Genomic DNA, 20,903 nt, shown 5'->3' with positions numbered 1-20,903 from the left:
ATATACAAAAAAATAAAGAAAGAAAGAATGCTGTCTCTTTATATACTATAGTCCCGACGCTGTTATTTCCCGCGTGACTCCATCTCTTTGCTTACGTCTTAGAAAGTGAAGGCTCTATAAAGTCTAGGTAGGTAGTATCGTGCGCCATTTTTGGTCTTCCGTTGCCGAGCTACCATACGAGGAATCTATTTGCCACACCGTTAACATTATCATGTCGTAGCTCCTATGATAATAAATCAAACGCACTGTAATTCAGCAAATAATTGAGCGGCAAATAACGTCTTTGTGTGCTTTCTGCGAACGCCAACAAAAGAGCTAAAATGGCGGGCGATTATATTAAGTATTTATCGAGCCTTAAGAAATGAATCAGCGAATCACAAGACGCACACGTTCAAATATAGCCGACCTGCAACGTGATTGGCTGCCAGAAATTAGAGCGACGGGACTATAGTGACGTCTTTAATTTTGAGAAATGGTAAAATGCATATAATTAAAAAGATACTTTTATTTCCATTTTGAATCTTGCATACACTACTTTTAACACTTGAATATAAGTAATTGATTAACTAGCGGACTTACTTGTGTTAATTATGTAAGTCTGTGCGGCTTACAGCCGTTTCGGTGCTTCATCACACCATTCTCAGAGCCTACTAGATCAAATTCTCAACACACAGATCAATTTCAGTACACACACACTATTTGACTCCAATTTTCAACAATCAAACGCACCCACACAACAGGCAGAGAAGTTCGAGATGACGCCAAGCTCTAGTAGGCTCTGAGGATGGTGTGATGAAGCACCGAAACAGCTGTAAGCCGCACAGACTTACATAAATAACACGAGTAAGTCTGCTAGTTAATCAATTACTTATACTTTTATTTTTTCGGAAATTGTTGTCAGAAGTCTTCTACAAATATTGAATTACTGACCCACAGAAAACAGTACGGTGCTAGAATTACCGGTGTTATTATTTAAGAGTTTCTTATACTTTATAGTGACGAAGAAATATGCCAGTTTCTTAAAATCACATACTTTCCTAATTTGTGTTTAATTCATTTATTCATTTTGTAGCACTTTTGTTCCACGAACTTGATTAGTACTGTTTTCGTTTTCTACTGCTGCTAAAAGTGCAAAAATAAATTTTGAAGTTCCCCCCCCCCCCCCCGAGTGACCTATGCCCTTTAGAATTAACAGTATCAGACTACGAAGCATCTACGGAAATGAATAACTACTGTTCACGTAAGAATTTCAGGAAATGTTTAGGTACAAAAACAGATGACATGCTTGCACTTGTAGTGTGGAAAAGTTAATTTTTTAACTAGCAGTAGAAGTTGAATATGCATTGTGATCATGTGCTGACCTTTTACTTCATGGCTGTCTGCTATACCTCAAGTTTGGCCAAATTCTGTATATTAATTGATAATGTAGTTTTCTTTCTTATCATACTGTATTATCTGTCCTGATGTCGTTTCTTCTTCTACATGGTACAAATCAGAGTGGGTATTTTATGATTGATGGTTAATACACAGTGATCTTACTTTTATTACTTTTATTCATAGTTTATTATAATTATTATTCTGCACAATTTGCAAATGTGACCTTGTGAGTTTTCATCATATGGGTAATATTTCTAGATACGATATAGTGATTTTTTTTTAAGTTGTAAAATGAATTGCTAACCACAAATTTCCGACTTAATTCCTCCTAAATCTGTCTTACAAAATTTCATTTTTCGTGTTTACATACATATTGCATGTGACAAGTCAGAAGAAGACATCTTTTAATAAAAGTATTCCTAAAAATTAAAGTAAAGGTAACATAAATTATTTTAGAAATGCATAAAATTGTTTTTCTTCATACTTGTATCAAAAGAAGTAAAGTCTTGTTACTGTTCGACTAAATAATTACAATATTTTATAATAGGGTATTTTAGTTTCCATTTGGTTTGATAATTTTAATTGAAGAACTAAATTTAATTAATTTCCTAATCATTTAATATGTAAACCATTTTGAGAAAATTTGCCAAATTATAGTTAAGGTCATTGTTGTGCTTTTGTTCTGAAACTTGAATCTTTTGTTTGCAGGTATAAAGTAAACTGCACATGTATTCATTGAAAGTAGGATTATTGGGGAGGGAGGGGGGACAAAATCCGAAATGCCAACACTATCACATTTGTTTCCATTTCACATGTATTTTCTGTTACATTATGTGCTATGTGTCGTGAACAGCTTTGCTTTCTTTGTTGTGATAGAAACAATTAAAATGATTAACTAGTTTAATAATTATATTGAAATGATTTTCACGGAGTTGAAAGAAAGAGTATTTTTATTACGAAGAGCTTCTAATTTTGTAACAAACAAAAAGCAAATTGCCTAGCTGTTTTAATTCCTTGCCTCCTGTAAATAACTAAAGAAGAGCTTTTTCTATGTCTGCTATAAAATATTTTTGTGCAGTATAATAATTATCATTGCATGATTGTTTAATGTAAATATTAATGATTTAAAATCATACAGTATTTCAAGTTGGTATCATTATATAGGCGTTAGTAAACTCATATGAAACACTGCATAGACTATTTCTGTATTGAAATACTTCCAGTAGTTTCCACTTACAAAAATAATTGATATAAAAACATTCCCAGTTGTACAATGAATTAAATGTTTAAATAAATTTGCTGCTAGAGAATGAAAAATTCTGTCTCGCATAAAATCCATCAAATAGTAAAGAAAGAAAGAAAGAAACTAAGATGTAAAAGAAAAGTAAAATATAAATATCATAAAATTCTGTGGTTTTGATGTTGCAATGTAATCTTTCCCCATGCCTCAGGTGCAAGTGAAAAAGGCAGCAGTGTCCGGAAATTTGGACGCCCCTGAGGGAGGTTTTGACGCCATCATGCAAGCTGTAGTCTGTAGAGAACAGATCGGCTGGAGAGAGAAAGCCAGAAGACTGCTGGTCTTCTCGACTGATGCGGGTTTCCACTACGCTGGAGATGGCAAGGTAGGCAGAATCATGCTCATTTAATACTCTGTATCATTGCTACACATACATAAATAAATTTTTCTTTTGAAGAGGTGGAAAAATTCAAATATCTTGGAGCAACAGTAACAAATATAAATGACACTCGGGAGGAAATTAAACGCAGAATAAATATGGGAAATGCCTGTTATTATTCAGTTGAGAAGCTCTTATCATCCAGTCTGCTGTCAAAAAATCTGAAAGTTAGAATTTATAAAACAGTTACATTACCGGTTGTTCTGTATGTTTGTGAAACTTGGACTCTCACTTTGAGAGAGGAACATAGGTTAAGGGTGTTTGAGAATAAGGTGCTTAGGAAAATATTTGGGGCTAAGAGGGATGAAGTTATAGGAGAATGGATAAAATTACACAACACAGAACTGCACGCATTGTATTCTTCACCTGACATAATTAGGAACATAAAATCCAGACGTTTGAGATGGGCAGGGCATGTAGCACGTATGGGCGAATCCAGAAATGCATATAGAGTGTTAGTTGGGTGGCCGGAGGGAAAAAAGACCTTTGAGGAGGTCGAGACGTAAATGGGAAAATAATATTAAAATGGATTTGAGGGAGGTGGGATATGATGATAGAGACTGGATTAATCTTGCTCAGGATAGGGACCAATGGCGGGCTTATGTGAGGGCGGCAATGAACCTTCGGGTTCCTTAAAAGCCAGTAAGTAAATAAGTATAGATTTCTTTCACTCTTTTGTTTTCTGATGTTGTTGAAACAATAGGTTGAATTGCAGAAAGCAAGGGTCGTGTGTCCCACCCAAAAGTGCAGAAGTGACATGTGATGTGTCTGATTGCAGCTCGGTGGTATTGTGAAGCCCAATGACGGGGAGTGTCACCTGAACGATTATGGGGAGTACACTCACTCAACATTCCAAGACTATCCGTCAATCTCCCAAGTGAACCTGAAGGTTCGCCAGAATGCTATCAACGTGATCTTTGCCGTGACATCCGAGCAGATTGGAGTGTACGAACGTCTGAAAGATCACGTGGAAGGAGCCTCCTCAGGGATGCTGTCTAACGATTCGTCTAACGTTGTGGACCTTGTTCGAGAACAGTACGATGTGAGTAAAATTATTCAAATTCTTTCTACAAAATGGAGAAAATTTATTTTCAGTTCATAGTCATTTTAGCAGGCAGGTTACATCAGCTGCTTGGCTATGCGGATGACGTTAATATGTTAGGAGAAAATCCACAAAGTATTAGGGAAAACACGGGAATTTTACTTGAAGCAAGTAAAGAGATTGGTTTGGAAAAGACGAAGCATATGGTTATGTGTCGTGACCAGAACATAGTACGAAATGGAAATATCAATCAATCTTCTTAATGTATCCAGCTGTTTGCTGACAACATAAAGTCCACTATAGTCCACTGTAGTCTATTCGGTTGTTGTTTTTCACGAGGAATGAGGGGTATTTTGATTGGTGTTCATTATAGATGCCTGTTACTAGTAGCCAGAGGTGGGGTGTAGTCAATATATACTGCAGGGCTGTGTCTTCTGCAACTGGTACTGATGATTTTAATTTACTTCTTTTGTGGTTTATGGATGGACAGTATAGAAGAATGTGTTCCTGATCTTCATCATGATTATTACACCACAGACAAGTAGGATTATCAGAAATGTGAAATCGGTGTAGGTACAATTGAGTGACCTGTTCTGGCTCTTGTTAAAAATGTTTGAACATGACTGGGCAAGTTTTTGTACATTTCCAAGTCATTTGGTTTCTTTTGTACAGACTGTAAAATTTTTCCTTTGTCAGAAGAGAGCCAATTGTTGATCCATAGGTTTATAAAATGAGACTTTACTGAAGCAAAAGCACTGGATAGAGATATCACTTGAAGAGGTCTTGGTTGCAAATATGTTGCCTGTTTTGCAATATTATCGACTTTCTCATTTTCAGATATACCACAATGACTAGATATCCATTGAAATGTTATTTCCTTTTGGAGTTCTTTTAGTTTACTTAGTTCTTGAATTGGAATAATTCTATGTGCATATAGGTTTGGTACATATTTAATTATATTAAATATAGCCCCCTTGGAATCGGTAAGTATGCAAATAGATTTTTCAGAAATTTGAGTAACACACTGAAGAGCAGCAGCAATAGCTAGCAATTCAGTGTCAGGACTGGAGGAGGATGAACATGGTATGAAATAACGAAATGGAAATATAAAAGTTGGAAATTTACCCTTTGAAGAGGTAGAAAAATTCAAATATCTTGGAGCAACAGTAACAAATAAATGACACTCGAGAGGAAATTAAACGCAGAATAAATATGGAAAATGCCTGTTATTATTCGGTTGAGAAGCTTTTGTCATCCAGTCTGCTCTCAAAAATGCCGAAGGTTAGAATTTATAAAACAGTTATATTATTGATTGTTCTGTATGGTTGTGAAACTTATTTAGTTATTTCATTCGTTAATATATTGAAAAGTTGTGGGTAAAACTAACTTACTTTCGAAACCTGAAATCATTTCGTCTTTTGCAGTGCAAGAAGTCCAAAGTATACTTATTCTGAATAAACCATTAGTCATTCCTTTCTCTCATATTCAGAATAACACTTCTAAATAATTTGTTTTACAAAGTTTTTTAAACCACAAAATATAAAAGAAAGCTCACTTCTTTCGTTGTGAATTGTGTATTGTTGGAATTCCGATTTTCTGAAATATGATTGTTTCTGAATTTTGTTTCCGCAGAAAATTTCCTCGTCTGTTGAGATGAAGGACAACGCGACTTCCGACTCCGTCAAAGTGACATACTACTCAGCCTGCAAAGGGGGCGGCCCAGCTGTCCAGACCAACAAGTGCGATGGCCTCAAAGTTGGCGATGTGGTCAATTTCGAGGCAGAAGTTGAGGTCACAAACTGTCCGTCAGATCCTGAAAAATGGAAGCAGATATTCAAAATCTATCCTGTTGGAATTAACGAATCCCTCATTGTGGACCTGGAGATGTTGTGTAGCTGTCCCTGCGAGAAACGAGGAGATGCTGTGAGTAACACTGTTCATTCCTGTAATCCAGAAATGCATATAGAGTGTTAGTTGGGAGGCCGGAGGGAAAAGGACCTTTTTTGGAGGCCAAGACCTACGTCTTGGATTTGAGGGAGGTGGGATATGATGGTAGGGACTGGATTAATCTTGCTCAGGATAAGGACCGATGGTGGGCTTATATGAGGGCGGCAATGAACCTTCGGGTTCCTTAAAAGCCATTTGTAAGTAAGTATTCAGTGTCTTTAAGGTTTCATGTTTCACAGACATAGGTAACTACTGATCTTATATTGACTATAGAAGTAGGCTTTAAAATTATAGATGTGTTTAGTTGTAATAAAGCTGTGCTGGTTGCAGTGGTACAAGGAGCGAGCAGAGGAGTGCTCGTACCACGGCACGTTGAAGTGTGGCATCTGCGAGTGTGACAGCACGCATTTCGGTCGTGCCTGTGAGTGCGGCAGTGAGACGAAACACAAGCCGGAGTTCGAGCTGGGCTGCCGACCGGACAACACAACACTGGTGGACTGCTCGGGGCGAGGCAGCTGCGTGTGCGGCATCTGTGAATGTGAGACCAGGGAGAATCCTCTAGAGGTAAGGAAGAGGCTAAAATAGCCAACACTTCCACTTTGTATTGTATTGTATTGTATTTATTAACATTCCATGGTATTCATACATTGCTGCACAGCTAGAATATGGAACAAGTCAAAAAACTTAATACTATTATAAAGTCTTAATTTATAGTCACAGTCTAGATGAAATATATACAGACGAGATTTACAATATAGTCTACTAGTACAACACAAAGTTTTAGTATCAATTTCATGAAGCGTTATTGAATGTCATGAATTCACCTACAGAATAGAAGGCGTGAGAAATTAGGTACTTCTTTAATTTGGCCCTAAATAATCTTATGTTTTGAGTTTCATTTTTTATATCGATAGGGAGGCTATTAAAAATGTTTACTGCCATATAACGCACTCCTTTTTGATAGCACGATAGACTGCGGATGGAGTATGAAAGTCATTTTTTTGACGTGTATTTATGCTATGAACTGTTGAATTAGTTACAAAGTTTTCACGATTACTTAAGAGGAAGATTATTAATGAAAAGATATACTGACAAGACATTGGCATTATTTGTAGTTTTTTGAAAATAGTCCTACAAGATTCCCTAGATTTGGCACCTACTATTATTCTAATTACTCTTTTTTGTAATAGGAATATATTGTTACTGTCTGTGGAATTTCCCCAGAATATTATTCCAAAATTTATTATCGAGTGGAAGTATGCAAAGTATATTGTTTTTAAGGTATTGATATTTACTATCTTTTGCATAGATCTAATAGCAAAACATGCTGAATTTAGTTTGGGGGTAATTTCTTTAATATGATTTTTCCAATTTAACACATTATCGATTTTTAAGCCAAGAAATTTGGTTGTTGTTGTTTCTAATAGGGATCTATTGTTAATTATTGCGCTAGAAGTTTGCGAGGTTGAATTTGGACAGGATTTAAATTGAATTATGTTAGTTTTGTTACAATTTAATACTAATTTATTGACTGAGAACTTATCTACTAGAGCTCTTTTCAGAAGTGGCAGTGCAGTATGAAATGGTAGCATAGATTGGGTTAGGTCAGTATTAGGGTACATTAATTATTGTGCTGGACACTGTTTTACTGTGTATGAAGTATGAGGAACTCCTGGATTGAGAAAATTAATAGTTAATGGTGGTACCATATACGAGAAGTATAAGGTCCACCATTACATGTAATGGAAATACTGTGACAAAATGTATATCATACCATATACTCTTAAAATATTTACAATGTTAGGCTATGATATGCTAAGTTCTATGAACTTGTTTGAAGAAGAAAATGGTACAGAGAGAGTGCAAACTGATGGAGACACCAGTCCCATTTATATCTGAAAAAATTATGATCATGTTCCTTTTTAGTTCTAGACTTTGTCACTCTAACACTTATATTACATTATTATTTATTATTTCTATATTATAATGGTGTAAAATTTTATTATCAAAATTGACGATTGTGATCCCAAAGCGTGTTCATATGTAAATCATAAAATTGGCCAAATGGACTGGGGGAGTTTTGGGATCACGCTCACATCCAAACCATAAATACACAATTAGTATTAGATGGTAGGTTTTTAAGCACTGACTTACGCCGTAGCCTAACTTGAAAGAAAAGTGGCATACGGGCAGCAGAAGCTATGCAAATTATATCAGTGCAGGGATAAAAAAAAATCACGTTTTCGTTTTCTTTGCTATATCAACATGAAAATTGTGTCTGAGTCTAATCAATGTTCATTGAAAATACCTATTTCTTTCTTTACTTTTTTGCAGTAAATATGCCACACTAACACTCATAATGTTGTGTTCTGTTATGTTTTTGGGCGCAAGAAATTCTCGTGCAAGTTTCATTTTTTTTTTTATAACCACAAAAGTAAAGTTATCATACAATAATTTAAGCATAAGTGGTATGAGTAATTGAGGACCATTTTTGCAAAACTTGCTAACTGAAAAAACTAAATTTTACAGGAGAGACAAAGCACTATAGTAAGCAAGTTTTGCTGTATCTCTCACTTATAGCAGAAAGCAAGTTTTGAAAAAACGATCACACTTTGACACACTACAATGAAGAGAAATAACCCAATTTTACTAAGATGCCTTGAACATCATGTAGAGGCCTGCCTTATGTTAACGAATCCATCAAAATCTCAATTTTGCAAATTTTGCAGTTAGCAAGTTTTGCAAAAACAGTCCTCAATTGTAAAGCTTAGTACAAGATGTCGTATTGTGGCTAAGAAGAAAGACAGGCTACGGTGTAATGTCACATTCTTAGTCTTAACATGACCAACATTGAACAAGTTTATATGTAAATACATGTTTAACATGAGTTTAATGTAGCAATTCCTTTGTTTTTTATAACTTTGAACATGTATTTATATTAGGTGATTGTCAGGATGGCCATGACTAGACCAAGATAAGCATTTGACTCCAATTCGTGCCATAGCCTGTCTTTCTCGTTAGCCATGTCTCGTATAGAGTGGCACGCTGTTTCGGAGATGTGCTGGAGTGAAGCTTTTCCCTTTACCTCGCAGGTGATATCTGGGCCGTACTGTGAGTGTGACAACTTCTCATGTGATTACGCTAACGGAGAGCTGTGCGGAGGGCCAGACCACGGCACGTGCGTGTGCGGCAAGTGCCACTGCAATGGAAACTGGACTGGCGATGCTTGTGACTGCCGCACATCGAACCTCTCTTGCATTCCACCAGGAGGCGGGGATGTCTGCTCGGGCAATGGAGAGTGCAAGTGTGGCTTTTGTGAGTGCTATGAGGTCAATGATGGACGGTACACCGGCAAGTTCTGCGAGAAGCACCCAGTAAGTACACACACATTGTCTGTCTTAAGTAATGGCATCTTCATGATCACCCTGTAGATGGATCAGAGTAATAATTATTAGCCTTTGCAGTTGAAAATTATGAATAACATGCATGGATTGTATTTTCCAGTGCAAGCTAGTTCTTTTAGAGGGAAAAATGATACAGTCTCGTAATTCGAGTCGTAATTTTCCCCTTTTACTTGTTCCTGTGTGTGCATTAATAGCCTTTATACAGATACAAAGACATTATTTTATGATGTGATGCGAGAAAATGGCAGATGATTTGTGGCCCACTTGATAGGAAGAATTAATTCACTTTTTTTTTTGTAATATACATTTATTTATGGATAGTTGATCCAATTTTGTTGATTATAAGATTAAATTACCTTAGGGATAACAGCGTAATCTTTTTTGAGAGTTCTTATTGATAAATGGGTTTGCGACCTCGATGTTGGATTAAGATTTAATTTGGGTGTAGAATTTCAATTTGTTTAGGTCTGTTCGACCTTTAAAATCTTACATGATCTGAGTTCAGACCGGCGAGAGCCAGGTCGGTTTCTATTAGAGTTGGGTCGATTCTTGAACGAATCATTCATTCGAACGACTAATAATAAAGAATCGTAAGAATCGATTCGTGGTATCAACGAATCGTCGTTCAAAAGAATCGTAACGAATCGTCGTTAAAAAAAATAGTAACGAATCGGCATGGTATCGTAACCCACGATTCTATTTACTTGTTTGATGTAACCTGTCAGCGGACATTTCCGAACCGTGTCGAATGCTCCCGAGCGAGAGTGAAATCAAAATACTGCATTTGTTAAGTATGGAAAATAATGAATACAAACCTGATGCATAGTTAAATAGAGATGTAATGCAAAAAATGTACTTCGTAATAAGGTTCAGTTGATAAATTATAATTTAGAAACATTATCTTGGGTAATTTTGTAGACTAATGGAGGTCATGCTGAATGGTTCCAGCCAATGAGAAAGAGACAATCCAATGTCTCGCCTCTTATGCCATCTATGCGAGAGATGTAGAACGTTTTTGTTCTACGTGTGGTTTGCAAAAGAGTGTCCTCTAAGTCGTTCGTTGACGAATCGTTGGAATCGCAGAGTAGGAAGAATCGTGAACTCGTTGATGATTCAAAAGAATAGTTGGAATCGCAGACTGAGAAGAATCGTGAACGAATCGTTAGAATCGATTCGTAATGTATGATTGAATCGTTGGAATCGACTTCTGAAAAAGAATCGTGCTGCCCAACTTTAGTTTCTATCTATAATAAACTTTATATCTTAGTACGAGAGAACCAGATATTTGGAATAATTTTTTGTTTTATGATTATTATTAATTTTTTACGATTTTGGCAGATAAGTGCAATGGATTTAGAATCTTTAAATATAGATTTGTTCTATAAATAGTATGGCTTCTGGCGAGTGCGTAATCATTTCTCTGGCACTTCTACAATACATAACAGTACTACTATAATTTGGACTTACCATGCTCACAGTCATTGCTGAAAATTGCCCTCATCTACCGCCACACACATCTGATATCTTCTAGCAAACTCTGTTCTACATCATTGATAACCTCGATTTCTTCTCATCTAATTTTGCTTCTGTAAGTACATTACGTTTTCTGTTTATTTTCGATTGTTCACCGAGCCTGTTTCTTTAAATCTTTTAGCGAGTCTTCTGATTGTTTTGGCAGAAGGCACAGGTCTGTTTGGAAACTTCATTCGAAATTTACCTCTTGTTTTTGCACACGACCTTCTGACCTTTATGTACATAATATATTGTACATATACATACGTTCACGTAATGAGAATTTGTTGGTAGGCATTACCTAAATACACAATAATCACTAAATTCTAAACTTTATACACTAACTTTGTACACTTGAAGAATCTAGACTTTTGTAACGTGACTTGTGACTACAGCGAATGCCATATGGCGACTGAGGATCTACTACACCGCACCTCTAACAGCCAGTGCATCACAGACCACACAGGGAGCAGCTGCCAGTAACCCGCCTCATGTCGTAATAATGTGTCTGTAGATTTGTTTCAAGTCTAGAGGATACATAGATTTCAATTTTGTAGTGGTCTTATTGCCTATTTTAGTGGAAAACCTCTTTTTCAGAATAAAATCCTAAACAGAACATGCAAGAGCAAAATTTACTTTTTATTACATGTATTATTTTACTTGAATAACTCGATTATTTGAAATAAAGGAAACTCTATTTAAGAGATATTTTTATTACTGATACTATTATTTTATATTTTGTATTTTCATAATAATCACTGGTCATATGAAATAAATCATTTTTTTATAGAAGTCATTATCGCATGATAAAGAAAATGAAATTTTATAGAAATTAAATTTACTTTATAAAAAAAAACAGCAAAATTGGATAAAACGTATACTAAGGCCATGTCTCAAAGCTACATTTTCAGCTGAAGTGAACTACATTGTTGACTAAATAGCCGGATGTGACATCAGAAGTTACGATCCAAAACTATGTAGTGAATAGCAATCAAGTCCGTAGTAGCTAGTAAACGAAAATGTTTGCTTGATTGTTGACTTGTATACTAAACCAACATGGATACCTCATTAACAATTGGGGTTATAAAATCTGATGATGATTTGGAAATAAAATGCGAGTCCAATGTAGAATAACACGTTGACTTAAAACATTGTTAGACATTGTTGGTGTCTGCGTTACATTTTTTTAATATTGTAATATTTCAGGCTCTTACCTTTTCCACATTTATTTCGATTGTTGACAGCCAAACGTAATATTCATACATATCTTTTGAACATCTTTTACAATTCTACATCTTTCTATGTTTCTTTTCTAGCGTCTCAGGAAATTACCATTCAGTTCATAAACCTGAGAATTAAATTTCTTGAACTGTTTACTCGAAAACTGTTTATAAACAAAGAAATCGAATTTCCAAAAAATAACAGTTGATAACTCGTAATTAAACTGCATTAGGACACTGCCTTCTTAATTTAGTGCTATACTGTGATGTCATAGTTTTTAGAGAAATAGTCTGTGAAGCAGGCCGTGATTCCAGCATACATGTTCAAAGCTCTCCAGTGTGTAGTTTACAAGTCAGCTAGTTGCTAGTTATTAGCATGTAGTATAGACTTGAGCTTTGAGACACGGCCTGAGAATGGAAGTAAAATAAGTCTTCTACAAATATTGAATTACCATTCTGTAGAATAACTGTTAAAACAGCTGACAATTATTTTATGTGCTAAAACAAACACTGTCTAGAATTGAGAAAGCTCAGAATGATGATAATGACGATGACGACGACGACAACTTTGACCATTCCTTTCTAATTAACGGTTATAAATTATATTAAAGAATAAAATAATATAGTGCATGTTCCCCATTGTTAGAATAAAGCTCTCAGAATGTGTTCCATTTGTAGTAAAACGTGAAATTGTGTACAGCCACTGTAACTTTGATTGTGTCCTGTGTAGACAAGTGCTGGACGCTGCCCTGACTTCAAGAACTGTGTGCAGTGCCTCATGTACCAGACAGGACCTCTCACCAAGGAGGAGTGCGAGAAATGCCCCTTCGTGCCAATCTCTGTGGATGTTGTGGAAGGTGAGCCTTCATTTGGATTTTGTGCAGTATGCACTTTTCATCTTTAAAGCTGCTTTATTGTGTAAGATACAGTCGAATCTCAAAAATGTACATGCAATTTTAACTACAGAAATGGTAAAGATGATAATTAAAAACCTGAAAAAGATGATTGAACTGGTCTTGATCTCCTAAGAAGGGCCGAGTTGAGAATCATGTCACTGTACCTTTAGCAAACCGGTTCCTGACAATTGGCCACAGAAAATTGGTAATAAGGACAATTCATCACAGACAATTCGCCACAAATAGACAATTTGCCACACTGAGGTACAAAGATAAATCCATGACTTCCAGAAGCTCTATAATGTGCGAATGGATACAGAGATTAATAATTGTAAATTCCACTAAGTATGTGAATTGCTGTGTACATGTAAATTTGGCTTCAAAAATGTCCTGCTAGGTTGTGGCCTACAGCTCTCAAGTACCAGATGACGGTGCCTTCTACCTTGTACCGGAGTATTCTTCAACTATACGTGATATTCGTCTGTCCATGTCGATATACTTCCGCTTCTTTTTGGTAGGAGAATGACCACCTTCCAATCTCTCTATGCATCTGTCCACTTCCAACTGCAGTTGCTCCAGCACGTGATACAAGGAAGGATGCGCTTTATATATTAATTTGTCAGAGCCTCTTTCTGATTTTGTGAAGCGAATTTCTTCCGCCATAGTTCCGAATTAGTTTACAGCTTCTGGATTTGTCTTGTGTTACCATAGAAATATATTATAAATTGCTGCGAATTTGAGTATTGCCTTGAATTTTAATGTGTGGCTAATTGTCTTTGATACGAATTTCAATTATGTGGCGAATTGTCTTTGATATGAATTTCAATTATGTGACAAGTTACCTCTGTGGCCAATTTTCTGTGGCAAGTTGTCCCCAACCCTTAGAAAACAGCTGTATAGAGATTGAGATCTCGTTGTGGAAACCCCAAAATAATGATTTTGAGCAGCTTTCTGTTTGATGTACCTTCATAATGCACTATACAGGGTGTTAGGATCTTCGGGGGGTGGGTGAGTTACATGTCTGCCAGACGAGAAGACTAGAAATGTCCAAATCTGGTAGCATAAAAAAAAAACTTATTTTTATCATTGGCTGTCTGGTGTGTCACTATTTTACCATGGTTCATAATTTTAATGTCCCGCGCCGTGGTGTCGTGGTCTAAGGCATCCTGCCTAGGACTCGCGTTACGGAATGCGCACTGGTTCGAGTCCTCATGGGGGAAGAAATTTTCTCATGAAATTTCGGCCAGTGTATGGGACCGGTGCCCACCCAGCATCGTGATGCATTTGGGGAGCTACGATAGGTAGTGAAATCCAGTTGCGAATGCCAGCTATAACGGCTGGGGGGATCATCGTGCTAACCACACGATACCTCCATTCTGGTTGAATGATCGTCCACCTCTGCTTCGACATGTGGGCGTGAGGCCAGCAGCCGGCTGGTCGGTCTAGGCCCTTCACGGGCTGTAGCGCCACGGATTATTATTATTATAATTTTGATTCCTTTCAGTGCTCCCATAGAACTCCTTTGCCATGCTCAGAAATAAAATGAAATTTTTCTGCTTAGCTACAGAAATTAATTTGTGAGTCCAGACTTGGACTGTCATCTATTGACATTTAGACCACTCTTGGGGAAGAAAATTTGAGCTTTAAAACAAAATGAAAATTTATCTTTCGATGTGACGTAATGTCTCATGTGTTTCCAGCTGACATTGAAGCTGGAGAAGTGCTGTGCTCATACCAAGATGAAGATGGCTGCCTTTTCTTGTACGTGTACACTTATTCAGAAAATAACACACTTATAGTGAGAGCTGGGGAGGAGAGGAAGTGTCCTCCGGAAATCTTTGTTCTTGGTAAGTTTTTGTTTGGAATATTGTTATTTTGTCTTTTTCCTTTTATTATTTTATTATTAAGTTATTAATAGGAGCCTAGTTCGGCTATTTTTGCCAACTGTCGAATTTTCGTAAACTCGTTGAATTGTATGTTACAACTGTCGGTATGCCTTGTTTGCAGGAATTGTGCTGGGAGTGATCGGTGCCATTGTGCTCATCGGGTTGGCACTTCTGCTGTTATGGAAGCTTCTCACCACCATTCATGACCGCCGGGAATTCGCCAAGTTCGAGAAGGAGCGAATGATGGCCAAGTGGGATACAGTGCGTTTCATCATTTCTCTCTCCGTACTGTTATTATGTGGAGAAAGTATAGTCATTATAACAAATTAAGGAGTTTTTAGATTTAAAGGTATATGTACGTGAACGACCACAAATATTGAATAATTTCAAGGAAAAATTGTTCCGGGGCCGGGTATCGATCCCGGGACCCGGAACAATTTTTCCTTGAAATTATTCAAACCTGCTTTACAGGGAGGTACTACCTGAAAGCCAGATTTGTATGACCACAAATATTATCAGAAAATTCAGGCTTTAAATTTCTAAAATTTTATAAGAGAATCAACTCACAATTGAACAAAAATTACAAGGTACCACAACAAGACTTATTAGAACTTAAATATCTGATAAAAGTATAAAAAAAAAAGGTTACTAATAATATTTTGCAAACCAGTTATATCAAAGTATGAAAAAAAAAAATTCTGCAGTTACATCATTTGGTAACCATAACATTGTTATGGTATCTTTAATATTTTTCCCATGTGTAATAAACACTTATTTCTGAAAAGTAGACTACTCTCAGACATGTAGAGTTGTTTATTTTAATACAATTTTATTAATTTTTTATTTGTCCTATATAAAATATATTAAAATTTACATAATGTTTTGTGGCCTAATTTTTCTATTTTTAAAGAAATGGGCATTATTGTAGTCTACCTTTCGCATAAATGCATGTTAAACCAGTGTACAAAATTTCATAATTCTATCTCTATTGGTTGTGGAGTTGTGAAAATTTTAAAATTTTGGAAAATTTAATTTAAAGTAAAAGATGAATTCTAAAAAATATTATTAGTAACCTTTGTTATACTTCTATCAGATATTTAAGTTCTAATAAATCTTGTTGTGGTACCTTGTGATTTTTGTCCAATTGTGAGTTTATTTCCTTATAACATTTTAGAAATTTAGAGCCTGCATTTTCTGAAATATTTGTGATCGTTCACGTACATATACCCTTAAATAGAAACTTACTTTTTGACGTTTAACAAGAGAGAGAGAAAGAGAGAGAGAGAGAGAGAGGGAGAGGGAGATGAGAAAGGAGTTGGGAAAGGGGGAGAGAGAGAATAAAGTAGACATAGATAAAAGGGGAGGGGGAAGGAAGAAAGACAAAAGTGATAGATAGAGAGAGAGAAGAGACAGGGATAAGGAAAAAAAGAGAGCTAGATATATTTGTGGTTATAGTGATCAACAGTTAACCAAATTTTTATGTGTATAAGATCCTGATTGGACCATCGAAGACCACTCACTGTTGCAAAAATGTTCCTGAAGTTACATTGCACTCGAATTTTGGGATATATTTTCACCTTATTTTTTAAAATACACTAGAATCCCTCTTATCCGGCACCAAAGGGACCAGGCTAGCTCTGGATACGAGATTTTGCCAGATAATTGAATAAATACCGGTGTATACAAAAAAAAAAGTTCGTATTTCATGGTGCCAAATGTTGAAACAGCAGCCATGTGAAGTTTATTTCTCTGTCACTTGCTCATAACTGAATAAACATAAAAACTGTGGATTTTCCTTATTAAAACACATCACACAATACAAATAATATACTATAGTCGCGACGCTGTTATTCCTGGCGTGACTCCTCCTCTTTGCTTATGTCTTAGGAAGTGAAGGCTCTATAAAGTCTAGATAGGTAGTATTGTTCGCCATTTTTGTTCTTTCGTTGCTGAGCTACCATACGAGGAATCTATTTGCCGCACCGTTAAACATTATCATGTCGTAGCTCCTATGATAATAAATCAAACGCACTGTAATTGAGCAAATAATTGAGCGGCAAATAACATCCTCGTGTGCTTTCTGTGAATGCCAACGAAAGAGCCAAAATGGCGGGCGATTATATTAAGTATTTATCGAGCCTTAAGAAACGAATAACGGCTTCCTCAGTGAATCACAAGACGCACACATTTAAATGTAGCCGACCTGCAACGCGATTGGCTGCCGGAAATTAGAGCGACGGGACTATAATTTTAGGTTCGAATATTCACTAAAAATGAAAGTTCGTGTGAACTTCCTAATGTGGCAACACTGACGGCCCGAACATAACTATAGATAAAAACTATGTGGATTTTCCTTATTAAAACACATCATATAACACAAATAATACACTAATGTTAAGTTGGAATATTCACTGAAAATGGAAGCTCGTGCGAACTTCCAGTGTGGCAACATAACTAAATAAACATAAAAACTGTGTGATTTTCTTTATATCACACAACATAAATAATACACTAATTTTAGGTTCGAATATTCACTGAAAACGAAAGTTCGTGTGAACTTCCTAATGTGGCAAAACTGATAGCCCAGACTGTGGCAATGTGGCAGATTTAAACATTTTTTTTTTTTTGGCCCTGCCAAAAGTGCCGTTGTTTTAATATTGCTGGTTATTTGGGTGCCGGTTACGAGGGCTTTTATTTTACTTCGTTTTGCCATTCTACTGTAAATTTATATACATCCATTATGTACATTATAAACGCCTTTTCCACAACAGTAATATTTTTTACTTAATGTGTTTTGCTTGTAAATCAACGAAATTGTTTGTGCCTGAAAAGTGCGTTTATGATATTTTGCATATATTTAAAATAAAGATATCAGTACTAAAATGCAGAAATGCGGTAAAAAAGTACAAAAATGCTGTTTAAAATATAAAAAAATTCTCTTACACACAAGGAGGAAGGAAGAAGATTTTACTTCATTTCCTGGAACAGAAGTCGTTTGGAAAAGTCCATCCCAACATAAAGGAGTGTTAGGTTGTTAAAGTTAGGCAAGAGCTTACGAATTACTTTCAGATTCATTTGAGCCCTATGAGGTGAGAACTTGACTGTAAACATAAAATCTGTGTGATTTTCTTTATTAAAACACATCACAAAACACAAATAATACACTAATTTTAGGTTAGAATATTCACTGAAAACGAAAGTTCGTGTGAACTTCCTGTTGTGCCAAACTGACGGCCCAGACTGTGACAATGTGGTAGATTTAAACATTTTTTTTTACCCAGCCAAAAGTGCTGCTGTTTTGGTATTGCTGGTTACGAGGGATTTTACTGTATTGGTTTTGAATGTTAAAAAATGTTTATAATTCGAATTGAAATTTAATCCTGAAAATAAATGATTCTGCTCGTCTTTGCAGGGTGAGAATCCAATCTACAAACAAGCCACATCCACTTTCAAGAACCCGACGTATGCCGGGAAGTGATTGCAGACACAGCGGGATTGTGTCAAGTCTGAAGATTTCAAACAGCAGCTCCACTGACTGAAGGGCAGCAAGAAGAAACAGAATCCAAGTTACAGGCTGTAACAATGACAGTAGAGAACAGTGAGTTGTAGTCACTTTTTGTTATGTAGCGCAGATTCTGTTGTAGTTTGAAACTTTCCACATTAGCATTATAGTTTCCATTGCCGTGGTGCACTTATCCGTCCTGGGATTCTGTCAGTTCTTCGGTGCTGGTCTGCAGTATGTCTAGACTGATCGTTGCTGTATTAGTCAGTTCTACAGCCCCTCTTAGGAAGGTGCGAGCATGTCCCATTGCTCAGGAAAATCCTCCAATGTGAATGATGGGCACAACATATCAATCTCCTTTCTATATCACTGTAGGGCAGGAAACTCGTGTAAGTGGCAAATGATTAGATGAAGTAAACGATATTTCATTTAATCTATTTCACTTTGCTGTACTGCTTATGATCTTAATTTATTAGTGTACCGATAGTTATTTTAGCCTTTCGGAGTTCATCATGTCTTCAGCTTCTCTTGCATTGTAACTAGTTTCAAAAGCTTGTCGTTCTCCAGCTCCTTGACTTGCTGTCAGACTGTTTCTCGTCCTACAGAGGTGCTTCAGGTCACCTAACACTGTCATTGTTACAGCCTGTTAATTTCTCTGTTATAAAAGATTAATTAAGATGTTTAATATATGTTTAAGCCAGTGCAATCTCAATGTGACGAGAGTTGTTGTTTGTAGTTGTGAATGTGTCCAGAATGTTCGTTATTAAGTACATTTTAGCTCTTTATACAGAGTGATACGAAAATTGGCAGGCAGTCACTCCATTATGCGATTTTTTTACGAAAATAAACACTTCTGTTTACATAAAAATAATATCTCCACTGCACTATACTGGGCAATGAGGAAACTGGTGGGATAGATTCCCAAAACAGGCCTTTAGAAGAAGAAGAATATATACATAAATTCTTAGTCTTTTATATTTTTCTCAGAAAATATAGATTAGAATTGGAGTAATTCCATGAAAAACATCAACTACTTCAAATTCATTCGTAATGTCATATTTAACTTCCTGTGTCATATACATGAATTTTATTGTGCACAAAATTATTCAGGGTGTTTCAGAAATACTTTGACAAACCTTGGAGGCATGTTCCTCACACCAAAGCAAGAAAAAAAGTTCAAACATATGTCCGAAAATCCTTAGTTTTTTAGTTATTAATGACAGAACATAATGAAACATCTGTTAGATATTGTCAGCTTCGTAGCAAATGTTGCAACTTTAATCAATTCAGAAACTCATAACATGACAAATGACTGTAGTAAAGAAGTCTCCATGGCAACACATAACCATCTAGGATACAATGGGTGCATCAGCAGACTTGTATCGATAACATCATTCGATTATCTAACAAAATGAATATTATTATGGTTACAAACTTAAGTTAAGTTGTTGAATTGTACCTCGAAACGTGTTGAACGTAAATTTTCATTGTTATGAGTTTCTGAATTGATTAAAGTTGCAACACTTGGTACCAAGCTGACAATATCTAACAGATGTTTCATTATGTTCTTTCATTAATAACTAAAAAACTAAGGATTTTCGGACATATGTTTATGTGAACTTTTTTCCTTGTTTTGTTGTGAGGAACATGTGCCCAAGGTTTGCCAAAGTATTTCTGAAACACCCTGTATATCCATATGTTATTGTTTAATACTATTAAGAGTTAAAATTCTTTGATTTGAGCAGACATAATTTTTTTCTGATCATAAGAATAGTCATAAGTAAATTTCTAAGGTATCATTAGAAAGCGTTTGAAGAGGCTTATTAAAGCCTTATCTTGTGGGGCAACTGTGGAAATCGCACTTTTTTTTTAATTTCATATAAAAAAATTGAATATTTTGAATGAAATAACTACAACATTTACACTATTTATTTAATAATTCCCAAGTTTTTCGATTTTTCTTTATGGAATTTTACATGATAGGATAACAATATATTTATTATTTATCTCACTGTATAGAAAAAATACTTGATTCGAAAATATCAATATTTCTCTATTTCATAGTAGTTTTAATACACACTCAAAGTGAAAATCGTTAAATAACTAAACAAAAACTTGAAATATATATATTCATTATTGCATTGGCACAGCTTTTGTGTTGATACCACAAAGCATATTACTTTCAGAATATTCTTAACAATAACCTACGTGGTAACCCGTCTAATATTTCCTCCATCACTGCAGTTAAACCAGTGAAGATTTTAACTTCATATTAGCCGTTTAACTATTTATTATTATGACATTTATATATTAGAATAATGAAAATATCCTAAACTTTACTTTTCAAAACTTCAGATTTTATATGAAATGGCTCATAGATGATATGATTGAAATACCTGTAGTACTTTTTGGAAGAATGTGTGGAGTTTGGCTTATAAAAA

General features: G+C 35.7%; 1 protein-coding gene across 4 annotated transcripts in view; it reads left to right on the top strand.

Moving 5' to 3' along the window:
- mys (position-specific antigen beta subunit myospheroid) overlaps positions 1-20,903 on the top strand; it is a 137,035-nt gene that overhangs the window by 113,592 nt on the left and 2,540 nt on the right. For all 4 annotated transcript variants that reach the window (XM_069827428.1, XM_069827429.1, XM_069827430.1 and 1 more), the window contains exons 6-14: positions 2,829-2,999; positions 3,832-4,095; positions 5,728-6,018; positions 6,373-6,606; positions 9,135-9,416; positions 12,909-13,035; positions 14,775-14,921; positions 15,082-15,221; positions 18,373-20,903. The exon at positions 18,373-20,903 is cut by the window's right edge and continues 2,540 nt beyond it. In XM_069827428.1, coding sequence (XP_069683529.1) covers positions 2,829-2,999; positions 3,832-4,095; positions 5,728-6,018; positions 6,373-6,606; positions 9,135-9,416; positions 12,909-13,035; positions 14,775-14,921; positions 15,082-15,221; positions 18,373-18,438 — 1,722 coding nt within the window. In that variant the 3' untranslated portion in view covers positions 18,439-20,903. The remainder of the gene's footprint in view (positions 1-2,828; positions 3,000-3,831; positions 4,096-5,727; positions 6,019-6,372; positions 6,607-9,134; positions 9,417-12,908; positions 13,036-14,774; positions 14,922-15,081; positions 15,222-18,372) is intronic.

Source organism: Periplaneta americana, chromosome 6, assembly GCF_040183065.1.
Source record: "Periplaneta americana isolate PAMFEO1 chromosome 6, P.americana_PAMFEO1_priV1, whole genome shotgun sequence".
Classification (NCBI taxonomy): domain Eukaryota; kingdom Metazoa; phylum Arthropoda; class Insecta; order Blattodea; family Blattidae; genus Periplaneta; species Periplaneta americana.
This window is presented reverse-complemented; position numbering and strand designations above follow the sequence as displayed.